Source organism: Amblyomma americanum, chromosome 8 (assembly GCF_052857255.1).
Source record: "Amblyomma americanum isolate KBUSLIRL-KWMA chromosome 8, ASM5285725v1, whole genome shotgun sequence".
In the NCBI taxonomy this organism is placed as follows: domain Eukaryota; kingdom Metazoa; phylum Arthropoda; class Arachnida; order Ixodida; family Ixodidae; genus Amblyomma; species Amblyomma americanum.
Window position 1 is genome coordinate 78346027 of NC_135504.1, and position 13265 is coordinate 78359291.

General features: G+C 46.8%; 1 protein-coding gene across 2 annotated transcripts in view; it reads left to right on the plus strand.

Annotated features, from left to right (window-relative positions):
* The window catches only part of LOC144100470 (uncharacterized), a 59002-nt gene that overhangs the window by 24008 nt on the left and 21729 nt on the right, over window positions 1-13265 (plus strand). For both annotated transcript variants that reach the window (XM_077633419.1, XM_077633420.1), the window contains exons 5-7: window positions 5183-5348; window positions 8112-8215; window positions 9761-9923. In XM_077633419.1, the coding sequence (XP_077489545.1) occupies window positions 5183-5348; window positions 8112-8215; window positions 9761-9923 (433 nt within the window). The remainder of the gene's footprint in view (window positions 1-5182; window positions 5349-8111; window positions 8216-9760; window positions 9924-13265) is intronic.

Consider the following 13265-nt stretch of genomic DNA (forward strand, 5'->3'; position numbering starts at 1 on the left):
TGACGGCCCGACGTTTGGCGGGGTCAGGGTGTACAGCTTCTTGAGACACAGGCATCTAAGGAGTTCCTTAGTGGTGGAAGGTTTTGGAAACAAAGTCACGGCACGACGTTTGGCGGGGTCATTGTGTACAGAGCCTTTCGACACAGGTATCTAAAGAGTTCCTTACTGGTGGAAGGTTTCGGAAACTCAGTGACGGCACGACGTTAGGCGGGGTCAGGGTGTACCGCGTCTTTCGACGCAGGAATCTAACGAGTTCCTTAGTGGTGGATGGTTTGGAAAACGCAGTCACGGCACGACATTTGGCGAGGTTAGGGTGTACAGCGTTTTTCAACTCAGGAATCAAATTTGTTCCTTAGTGATGAAAGTCTTGGGAAACGCAGTCACTGCACGACGTTTGGCGGGGTCATGTTGTACAGCGTTTTTCGACACAGGAATCTAAGGAGTTCCTTAGTGGTGGAAGGTTTGGAAAACCAGTCACAGCATCACGTTTGGCGGGGTCAGGGTGTACAGCGTCTTTCGACACAGGAATCTAAGGAGTTCCTTAGTGGTGCAAGGTTTGGGAAAAGCAGTCACGACACGATGTTTGGCGGTGTCAGGGTGTACAGCTTCTTTCGACACAGGAATCTAAGGAGTTACTTAGTGGCGGAACGTTTTGGAAACGCAGTCTCAGCACGACGTTTGGCGGGGCAGGGTGTACAGCGTCTTTCGACACAGGAATCTAAGGAGTTCCTTAGTGGTGGAAGTTTTGGGAAACGCAGTCACGGCCCGACGTTTCGAGAGGTCAGGCTGTACCGCGTCTTTCGACACAGGATTCTAAGGAGTTCCTTAGTGGTGGAAGGTTTGGGAAACGTAGTCACGGCACGACGTTTGGCGGGGTCAGGGTGTACACCATCTTTCGACACAGGAATCTAAGGAGTTCTTTAGTGGTGGGAGGTGTGGGAAACGCAGTCACGACATGACGTTTCGCGGGGTCAAGGGTGTGTAGCGTCTTTCGACACAAGAATCTAATGAGTTCCTTAGCGGTGGAAGATTTGAGAAACGCACTCACGGCGCGACGTTTGGCGGGTCAGGGTGTACAGCGTCTTTCGACACAGGAATCTAAGGAGTTCCTTAGTGGTGCAAGGTTTGGGAAAAGCAGTCACGACACGATGTTTGGCGGTGTCAGGGTGTACAGCTTCTTTCGACACAGGAATCTAAGGAGTTACTTAGTGGCGGAACGTTTTGGAAACGCAGTCTCTGCACGACGTTTGGCGGGGCAGGGTGTACAACTTCTTGAGACACTGCAATCTAAGGAGTTTCTTAGTGGTTGAAGGTTTGGGAAACGAATTCACGGCACGACGTTTTCCGTACTCAGGGTGTGCAGCGTCTGTCGATACAGGAATCTAAGGAGTTCCTTAGTGGTGGAAGGTTTGGGAAACGTAGCCAAGGCATGACGTTTGGCGGGGTCAGGGTGTACAGCGTCTATCGACACGGGAATCTAATGGGTTCCTTAGTGGTGGAAAGTTTGGGAAATGCAGTGACATCTTCACGTTTGGCGGGGTCAGAGTGTACAGCGTATTTCGTCACAGTAATCTAAGGAGTTACTTAGTGGTGGAAGGTTTGGGAAACGCAGTAACGGCACGACGTTTGGCGGGTTCAGGGTGCACACCTTCTTTAGACACAGGATTCTAAGGAGTTCCTTAGTGGTGAAAGTTTTGGGAAACGTAGTGACGGCACGAAGTTTGACGGAGTCAGGGTTTACAGCGTCTTTCGACACAGGAATCTAAGGAGTTCCTTAGTTGTGGGAGGTTTGGGAAACGCAGTCACGGCATGACGGTTGGTGGGATCAGTGTGTGCAGCGTCTTTCGACACAGGAATCTGAGGAGTTCCTTAGTGGTGGGAGGTTTGGGAAACGCAGTCACTGCACGACGTTTGGCGGGGTCAGGGTGCAAAGCGTCTTTCGACTCGGGAATCTAAGGAGTTCCTTAGTGGTGGAAGGTTTGGGAAACGCACTCATGGCACGACGTTTGGCGGGGTCAGGGTGCACACCGTTTTTCGACACAGGACTCTAAGGAGTTCCTTAGTGGTGGAAGGTTTGGGAAATGCACTCACGGCACGAAGTTTGGCGGGGTCATGGTGTACAGCGTCTTTCGACACGGGAATCTAAGGGGTTCCTTAGTGGTGGGAGTTTTGGGAAACGCAGTCACGGCACGACGTTTGGCGGAGTCAGGGTGTACAGCGTCTTTCGACACAGGAATCTATGGAGTTCCTTAGTGCTGAAAGCTTTGGGAAATGCAGTGAAGGCAAGACGTTTGGCGGGGTCAGGGTGTACAGCGTCTTTCGACACAACGTGACCTAAAATTATGAGTTCACTGGCAGCAACAATTCATCAATTGCACTTTTGCACCAAAGTGCCACAAAGTTCGCTGATAGGATGGAAGCCGATTCTCAAGATCAGGGTCATCGGTGCCGCTGAAGACTGCGGGGTCTCACTGGTTGAGAGAACTGGCACAGACGACTGCCGAGGCCACTTGTATGGATTGGTGGTTGGCGTCCGCAGGCATTGCGGGAGGCAGTGGCGTGCAGCTGCGGAGTTCCAGGGCGAGAGGATGTTACCCGGCACCTGGACCAAATATAAGGTGTGGATTATTTGGGGAAGCTTCACAACAGCAGCAGGACCAACAGGGGTCCGAGATCAGCCATTCCAGCCCGGAGCGTGTAGTAGGCAATGTCCATGCGGCTTGTGTGTATGATCGTGTTCTTGTTTACATGCGATGCATTTTTCATTAGCTTGATTATGTGGGCTCTTATTGCTGACGACGTACGGTCACTTTGTCGAGCCTTGGGCCACGCGGCCACAAAAAAAAAATGCGCGGAGGAACATGCCTGCCTTTATTTTTTTCTACGGGCTACATCCGTTCCTTTCCCAGCGTTGCATCTGATGTGTGAAAAGGAGTATACCTTCTATGTAGCAACCTAGATAGCACTCGAGTTCACCTCAGGCTGAGCCCGGGGTTGTTCGGTATCACAAAATTAGCTGACTGACCTAGAGGTATGACGTCACTAGGTGATCTGACCCCAAATGACCTAATCACACTGCACGGTAAATATTTCATGGCGATCTTTATTAATTAGGAGCGCTGTACTACGGCTTCTTTCATAAGCTGTGGCCAACTTTGGGACGTTAAGTGTATCTCCCATGCTATGTCAATACAGTGTGTTCGTCGACCCACAGATTGTCAAATGGCTGGACCACAATTTTGTCTAGTACTAAATCCCTTCACATCCAAAGCGAAAAAAGGCTCAGGGCCTACTTATGGCTGAAAATATGTGCCCGTAATAGCCATTAATACAAATGGCGACGATGTAATCACTCTTCAGTTGTTCTACATCATTAAACTAAAATAAGTCACGAGAGGACCGCAGACAGCATTAAGGCAACTCCAAAATTCTTAAGACACCTTAAAGCAATCAAGAGTTATTATTCAAATGCTAAGGATGTTAACTGAGCTAGTTGGTTGCTGCATCGAGACATAGTAACTACCGTAAAGAGACGCTGACAGCAGGAGAGGACTGGTGTGAGTCCTATCATTTTTATCCTTTCCGCATATATCTGCACTGCTTACAAAGTCTAAATTCACAGGCAGAAACAAGATAAACATTTAAGGGGCAACGGCCATTTTATTACCAACTTGAAGAAGGCCATTACTGTATCAGAGAAGTGCAGGAAATGTATTGGATTCAAATTAAGCCACTACGCGTGCAAAGACAGTCAACTAAGAATCGAAAAACTCGCTTATGGCGGCTGAGTAAAAAAGAGCTAAAGAAAATTTGCAGATAGAAGAAGCGGCAGTATAAATTTAACCAAGTGCAGATTTACGGAAGGACTAAATATTTTTGAAAAAAGCTTGCAACCATGTGTACTGAATCCCTCCTTACATCATGCGCGTTCAAAGCATGGAGGAATGGTAACAACGGTATTCCAGGAGAGACTCTATTGTAGAGTGCTGATGAGTTTTGACCGATTAGCCGGCACTTAATCGCCTTGCAGGCGATAAACATTAGGTGCCGACAGACGTAGAAAAGTGTTGGGTTTCGGCCAAGCGCGAAAGCGCGCTGATTTTAGGAAAGGTAATCCACAATATACGAATATTGTGGTAGGATGCATGTTATTAGCTTCCATGCTCTGGTGTTTCTAGACTAGTTGCCTTATCATAGCCGCAATCAAGAAGGGTAACTGATATCGTTGGGACAAGCAGTGCAAGGACCAAAGAAGTCGCAGTCTTTCAAAGTTAAGTAACGAATTCAAAGAGATTGCAAAGATGGTTACTGTTAGTGAAGAATTTTCTGGGAGCACCGAATCAGAGCCACCATGCATGGCTTTGAGGATGGCGGAATAAGAGGAATAATATGGTGCAAGGTCTCATCCTGAAGTCAAGGCTAATTGTCTAACGGTGATAATGATGCTGCTGAAGAAGGTCTGGGGCGTATTTGCACGCTATTTTTAATTCACGCTGTAGGATCGGCACAGCTTCGTTAGAGATCAGATGAACTTCGTCAGTGGAGAAGGAAATCCCGAGGCTTGAAAGACTGACAGGCAGAAGACTACGCATCAGCGAACGTGATGCTCGGTTTTCTCAAGGAGAGGCCAACAGCGATAAATAGCTCATAGAGCAGTCTAGGATGTCAATGAGAGACACAAATTACGTGGTGAAAGTATGCCTTCTTTCGGTTTCTCAGCGCTTGCTGTATTTAAGGCTGAACTCTCTTGGCAGCCTACTCTTGTTTGCAAGGAAGAGCAAGCGGAACTCAGTTCGTTGGTGACGATCCTACCGTTCTGCTTACGGGTACGCTAGGGGAGATAGTTTGAGGTTTAAGGTTTTCGAAATGCCAGTAGGCAGTCTACGTCGAGGCGATAAACAATTGCATGATCTTTTTTCTTTCATTTTACAATTTCTCTGCTCAACACTCCACAATTGTGAGTGACAGTGTTCTTAAATAAATGAATTAGGATAAACCGAAAATACGCTTAGCTTGCTGGTTGTCTCTGTACATTGAAATGTGCTAGTCAAAAAGAGAAACTACAACCGACCTATTACTTTCCGTATTTGCTCTTTGCTTCTCTATCGTTAATATGCGTTTCGTGTATTGCATAGAAATTTCGTTTTATGTCGAAGTTTTTTTTTCAAAATCGACGCTACAGGGCGGTTGAAGACTTCGTCGGCGACCTCAAGAAGACGCAAGCAAAAGCCTGGGTTGAAGAGAACCTTTTGAAGAATAAAGTGTACCACTGGGGTGTCATGAACGTCCATAAAGTGTACCTGGAAGGAAACGAGGGCATGCTCAAGATTGCACTCGAAGCGCTCAAGGTTCGTCTATCTGTCTCGCTCTCCTAATTTGCTTGTTCACCCGTACACATGTTAGTTTAGCAATCTCAGTCATTGATAGGCGCGTTCATTTAACAGTTATTCATTTCGTTCACACGATGGCCTCTTCTAATCTACAGTTTATAAAAGAATATCAGTAAAGCTTGCTTTGGGAATAACCGAAATGGATCTGAATGCGACCGCGCAACGCTGTTTTAGCACGACACTCAAGTAAAAGGCGAGCGGTGAGACGCAAACGCAGTCCGTGTTCAGTTTATGTTTGCAGAAGTCTTCGGGGCGCCGCCAAGCACAAAGTAAGCCTCTCTCAAATATTGGGGTCTGTCATCTCCATAATCAGCATTTACCTTCATATCAGCAGATGCCCATCCTCCCGGGTGGCCAGTGACAATGGGAGCTGTAATGCCGGCTATCAACCATATTTTTATAATGCGCACAGCAAGGCACAGCCACAGGCGTTATTTTAAACCCCTTCGTTTATTCTTATTTTTATTTGGTCGCTAAGGAAACCATGATGAATTAACACGAATTGGGGAGCAATTGATAAATCACTACTCACTGCCTGTCTGGGCGCGGTTCCACTAGCTACCCTACCGCCGACGCGTGCAGTCCCGGCCGAAACACAGGGACTGTGTTCCCACAATCATCCACCAGACATTCTAATGTGATGGCGTTAGATCGGATGTTCGGACGGAAAGCCGTGGGCGTTGTCACAATAATTGAGGATTGGTCGACAGAGTTGTGACGTCGCATGGTGACCTGTTAAATGAAAATGCTTAAAACTTTAGGCTAAATTTGAACTATGCGATCGTAGCATTATTGAAAGGTTATTATGAAATATTTAGAAAGCCAAGGAAATTAATCACGCTGAAAAAAATTGCAGATATTGCGTGGGAACCGAGCCCACCTGCCTGTGGTTTTGAATCACACGTGCTATCCTTAGGCTACTAAGGCACTTTTTTTTTCTTTATTGCACGGAAATTAAACCGGCTCAGCAACCAAATGCTATAACTACACACATACCATTTCGCAATGCAGACACACATTCCCATGTCTTCGTACACTGCACTCCAGGAGCCCATCAAAATTGCGAGAGACATACACATGAGTCAAGAAACAGCAACCATTCAGGCGGCAAGGCCTATGCAGCGTAAACCCCCTGCACCAAGGCGTACTGTTTACTGAACAGAGATTTATATGAAAGAAAAATAACCTTTGCCAGGACTGGGACTCGAACCCGCGGCCCGCGGTGGCATAGGCACGTTCGTTGACTTGGTTAAAAGGATATTTTGAGTGTCTTGTGGTGTATCACACGGTCTAAAGTCGGATACACTTAAGAATGAAGCGGTTTTTCCCCTCAAAGGACCCCCTTTCCGCCAGTGGCATCTGCCGATTTTCATGACCCGGATATAGCGTGACACTGCCGGGAGCGGCGCCTCAGTGGACAGAGGGTCCTATCCCCGTCCATACACGGAAGGGATTGCTGCCCAAGGATGCTGAACTGGGAAAGTTGGTGAGGACGTGTGTTTGAAAAAAAAACCAGCGCAAAAGAAGAACGGGACGGAAGCCGTGTTCCATCGCTTCCATCCCGTTCTTCTTTCGCGCTGTTTTTTTTTTCTCGAAGGATGCAAGGAAGGGCTTATCGGATCCCTTTTCATCTACCACTCCATGCTTTGTCACACTAGCTGGGACATGAGAATCGGCCGACGCCATTGGCTGAAAGGGGTTCGCTTATGTGGATAAGCCGCTGCGCTCTTAAATTGTATCCGACTGTAGTATGTCGACTGATGTACGGCAATGAGTGTGTGTAATTAGAAAGAGAGAATAATTAGAAAAGAATGTAAAGAATATTAATTAGCGGTGTTGTGTCGTGCTCTAAAGGCGGATCGTATGTGCCCCTTAATTATATTTCCCGCCAGGAGATTAGCGTCCACGGAACGCGTCAAGGCGTGACAAACGCGTCGTCGTGCCCCCTCCTTCGTCATACACTCGTCCGCCACTGCTTTAATTAAGGACGTCTTTCTCTTCCCGACTAGCGCCATGTCAGTACCCATGGCATTCGTCGCCGTAAAAAGTGAACAACGGCAGAGGAGCAAACAATAAGTGAACGAAGCCTTCCCAAAGATCGCGTGACAACGCAGCGCAGATATTAGGTAGCATTCTCAGCTAGGTCAATTTTCTTAGGATTCTCAGTGTCCAGTGGGTCAACGTGTGGGGCTTTTATTTTATGCACTAAACCGACGCGGCCCCATTTAGTCCGCTGAGAGCACCTCAAACTACTATCGCTCTAATATTGTCACCTAACCTGACTATCGTGCTGCGTAAAGCTAAAGGCTGCGAAATTAATGCCAGCATGCTTTCCAGCTGCTTATTCTGTAACAACTGCGTCACAGAAAAGCTTCTGCAAATTCTTAATTGGCTCGCTCCCATAAATATGTTGACGGTGGGTATGTTCAAAATAGCGTAGTTAGCAGGGCTTAGTGGAACGCGAAATATACGCAGGCGTTTCGAAAATCTCAGTTGGCATTTGCTGTAACTTTTCACCTTGAACGTCAACATGACGCTGCACCGTTGCGTTTGGTGAACGAGCATTTTCAAGAAGCAGGTCTTGTGGTTCGCGCATAACCGCTGGGCGATTAGGATCTTGAGGTGAGCTCCCCGTCCTACTCACTAGTTATCGGCAAACACGGCAATCGAGTCAGTGCTCTTGAAGAAGCCTCCCGATAGAAAGTATCGTTTTCTCTCCAGGAGGCGGTAACATTCTCGCGGCCTTTGGCTCATCAGAGACAAATTGCGCCATACACCTTCCTGGGGAGCTACGGAGGCTGCCAGACGATCGGCCAAGAGGTTAAGTGAGTATTCGTTTTGCGTAGAGCTGGATCCACCTTTCGAACCTCAGTCCACTAAATAAAGTACAGCCATCGATATAAAAAAGATTGCTTTACCACAGGCCAGAAACGACGCAGAAAGGTCCTCTGACACCCTAATCTATATCACAAACACCATATACACAAGTACTGCACTTCAAATACTGCCTACCTAATAGGGTGTTATGGCTTAGACATACTTCTCCATCTACCTGCACAGCGTGTGACAAAATGCTGACAGTTTGCGACTAGGATATGCAGCTTTCACTGCGACACCGTTAACGCCATAACATGTTACTCACAGAGCTTGCGCTCGAAGGATAAGCAATGCTGCCCGGTTACGTTGTGTGGTGTCATTGACATTCTCATGTGCACTTTGAAGGGAGTCCATGGTAGAAAGAGGACAGCACATGCATTTCTTGACAACACAAAGTCAGCAGGGAAGCCTCAGGGTGCGACCCAACGTTTCGACAGAAGTACCTGTCTGTCTGGGCATATGGTTCACCATGGGCGGGGTTTCACTCCGAGGAGGAAATAACGCCTGTTAGGGGAGGAGGCTTTGAAGTGGGAAGGGTTTTAGGATATGTAGTCTGAATTTAAAACTCTTGTCCAAGCAAGATGGTTGTTATTAAGGACGAACCAGGTGACCTGCAAAACTGTGATAAATACCCCAGCTCAGCAGAAAGAAATCTGGGTGTGGGAAGGGTGCAGAGGTTGCAAACGTGGGATCTGTGTCCAAACATGGGGAGCGGCGACAGCTGTAACCACTTTGAATGGAGTCAGGAGAATCACTTATGCGTTTTTTACAAGCTCACTTGTTTCGTTAGTGAGGGTTACTGCCTGATGCATGATGCGTGACTGTTTCGACCCGACGACCTTTCACTCCTATGTGACATGCGAGGAAAATGTTATGGTATAATCTTTAATGTGGTCCTTGCTCAAGAGAAGCTTGTGTCCACTAGGCTTTCAGCTACCTGCAAACACCGGCAGTTGTCTCGGCTGAAAAACACGTACTTGAAGTTTTCCTGTTTGTGTACTTTCTGGCATTTTCGAAAGCAGCGCAGATACTCAGCGTGTGCTGGCTGTGTGTAAGAATCGCTTGGAATCACTTTGAGCCAGGTCTCCTCGAGAGGAGCTTAAAAATAATCATTTCCTTTACCGCTGAACAATACACAAAATATCTCAGAGGTTTACCGAAGGGCGAGAAAAAAATCTGGAAACAGCAGGAGACATATCGGAGGCATTGCGGCCAACTTTGAAGCACGCCACGGAAAGTTCACATAAAATACGGTAAATAGGTGCACCTTGGGCCGCCCAGCAGGCCCCAGCTGCACTCGAAAAGCACAAGCCTCACGACTCACCACAAATGGGCCAAACTGGGGTAGTGCAGAGTAGGGCATAACACCGGGGCGACGCTTGGCCAAAACTAACGACGCGTTAAACCATCGGTTGCCGGAATCTTAATAAAGATATTTCTATAATCGGTGCACCTGTCGATTTGTTCCAGCCATTGACTTCTTTTAACCGCAGGTCCGTGTTCACACCAGACGCCATTGTCATCCTGGGCCACATGTCCTTTCAACCTTATAAGATTTCGAGGGAGATTTCCAACTTCAAGTGCATCATACTGCCACCAAATATCTACCAGATACCAGCCGGTGTGCGCCACCTGGTACCATACGCGCACACATACGTAAGTGCTTCTGGTAATACATTTTCTGATCATAGGCGCCCTTCTTGTAAATGTGCCAAAAAAGAGCTGCGCGTTCCACGTCATAATTGCGGTAATACAGGACGTACTACGTCCGCCGCTATGAGCGAGCGTGGAGATGGCGAGTACTCTCAAGGTTCGGTACAGGCAAACATAAATACCGCAGAAATCAGAAGAATCGACAGACATTGCCGGAGCTCAGTTGGCAGAGCACCGGACGCGAAATTCAGAGGTCGTGGTTTCGGATCGCACCGGTCGCATGGCTTTTCTCCTGCTTTATAATTAGTTGATTTAAGCGACAGATTAATCGCAGTATCATTCTGCCATCGATCAACAACACAAATTTAAAAAATGAAAACATTCCTCTATGCTACTTGATTTTGGCGGCTGTTGGCTTCCGAAGTATATATATATATATATATATATATATATATATACATAATAGCACACAAGGTAAAGGCAGTGAGGGGCTCGTTTGACAAACTTATAAAGTGAGCCAAAAGTCACCGAAACCAAGGTCCATAGGGGAATGTTTAATTTTTTTATGTGTTGAGCTTATCAGTGGGATAGTAATACTTAATTAATCTATCGCCTAATGAAAATTACTTAAAAGCAGCAGAAAAAACAATTCAGAAGAGCGTGTTGTCGGGCAAGTTGGCTTTGCATGATATAGAAGAAGTTAGCGCAAAACTTAGACGAAGACAGAGAAGAAACGCACGAGACGACAGACGAGCGCTCGTCTGTCGTCTCGTGTGTTTCTTCTCTGTCTTCGTCTGAGAAAAAACAACCATGCCGCCATTGGGATTCAAACCCACGACCTCCGAATATCGCGTCCGGTGCTCTAACAACTGAGCTACGGCAACGGCTGTCGAATCTCCTGCTCTCGTGGGCATTTATGTTGGTTGGGTGTAAGCGAACCTTGAGGGTGTTCACCAGCAACACCCTCATCCATAGCGGTGGACGTAGCACGTCCTGTAATGCCGCGAGTGTGACGTGGAACGTCAAATAACGGCGAGTGCGGAAACTGTGCGAGAGCCCTCTTATGCTACCTTTGACATCGACTGACAGAACAGAGACCGATATTCGGAGGTCGTTGGTTCGGATCTCACCGGCGGCATGGTTGTTTTTCTGCAGCCTTTTATTAATTTTCTTTAAGCGATAGATAAATTAAGTAATATTATCCCACTGTTAAGCACAACACATAAAAAAATAAACATTACCCTATGCACCTTGGTTTCGGTTACTGTTAGCTCCCTTGATAAGTTTGTCAAACGAGCCCCGCATTTCATTTACCTTGTCTGCTAATAGCTTAACGAGGGTCTCTGTTCTGGCAGTCTTGATGCCATAGGTAGCATAAGAGGGCTCTCGCACAGTTTCCGCCCTCGCCGTTAGATGACGTTCCACGTCACACTCGCGGTATTACAGGACGTGCTACGTCCGCCGCTATGAACGAGGGCGTTGCTGGTGAACACTCTCAAGGTTCGTTTACACATAACAAACATGAATACCCACGAGAGCTGCAGAATGGACAGCTGTTGCGTGACTCAGTTGCTATAGCACCGGACGCGATATTCGTAAGTCGTGTGTTCGGATCCCACCGGCGGCATGGTTATTTTTTCTGCTCCTTTATAAGTAATTTTCTTTAAGAGATAGATTAATTTAGTAGTATTATCCCAATGTTAAGAACAACACATAAAAAAATTTAACATTCCCCTACGCACCTTGGTTTCGGTGACTGTTGGCTCCCTTCATAAGTTTGCCAAACGAGCCCCTCATTTCCTTTACTTTATCTGCTAATAGCTTAACGAGGGTCTCTGTTCTGGCAGTATTGACGGCATAGGTAGCATAAGAGGGCTCTCGCACAGTTTCCGCCCTCGCCGTTAGATAACATTCCACGTCACACTCGCGGTATTTCAAGAAGTTCTGCGTCCGCCGCTATGAACGAGGGTGTTGCTGGTGAACAGTCTCAAGATTCGCTTACACCCAACAAACATATATACCCACGAGAGCAGCAAATTGGACAGCCATCGCCGTAGCTCAGTTGGTAGAGCACCGGATACGATATTCGGAGATCGTGGGTTCGTATCCCAACGGCAGCATGGTTGTTTTTTCTGCTGCTTTATAAGTAATTTTGTTTAATCGATAGATTAATTAATATTATCCCATTGTTAACCAAAATGCATAAAAAATAAACATTCCCCTATGCACCCCTTGGTTTCGGCCACTGTTGGCTTCCTTCATTATATATATATATATATATAATAACATGCCAGGATTGGATTTAATTCATGACGTTTCGGCAGGAGGCCCAGCCTTTTATATATATATATATTTAAGAGAACTGGGCACTTCTACAGAGACACTTATTTATCAACATTTCGACCGCGGTGCGGCCTTCTTCAGGACTGTAGTGGTCTCGTGTCAGATGGACGTTTTAAGTTTGTGAGCTCAAGAGAAGGGAGAAAGGAGTGTAACACGCAAATAGCAACAACAGTTCAAAACATTGAAAAAAAAATAAAGATGGGGGTGCGGGGAGCAGACAGGAACAATATTGGTGTAGGAAGCAAAAAAATAGTAATAAAAGAAAAAAGGGAGGAAAACTAGTATAGTAAGGAAGGGTGGGGTACAAAAGGAGATGGCGAAACGAGAGAAAGGGAGAGGAAGACGGTGCGGGGGACATGGGCAGCACGGCAACCACATGCGTACGAAAGCAAAACGTGCAAACAAAAGACACAAACAAAATGCTCAAACACAAAGGGCGCCGCTGCAGATGTGTGGCCAAAGAGGAGCCGCTGCGCAAATGACACTGGCAGTGACGAACAGGCCAAACCAGGCGCCTTTTGGGGGTCTCACTAATTTGCGGTGAGCCGAGGGCTAGAACGTTAGGGAAAGAGTGGGCTACGTTAACGAGCACATGTGTAAGAACTTACTCACGGGGTCAGGGTTTCACTGAACGGTGCACCGCTCTCCCTGGGCGGGTAGTTGAACCGACCTCGCCGGGAATACTTGTTTGTAGGGGAGGAGGGCTGGGCTAGCTGTGTGCAAATATTTCAAATTGTCGGAAAATGTAAGGAAAGAACGTCAAAAGCTTATCAATACTGCACGAGGCAGGATAGTGTAATTAAGGAGGAATATGATTGCCTGCGATTATACACTAGGAGTTATAAAAGGTATATCTGAGCTAGCCAATTAACGAGAAGTGTAGTATTATTTTGTTTGGAGGTCGTGAATAAAAGAAAGGGTACCAGGCTTTTCGTTAAGACCTTGAATAGGATTAAACTTGTGGATAAAATAGGATTTACGCTGTTCATGTTCTCGCCTGTT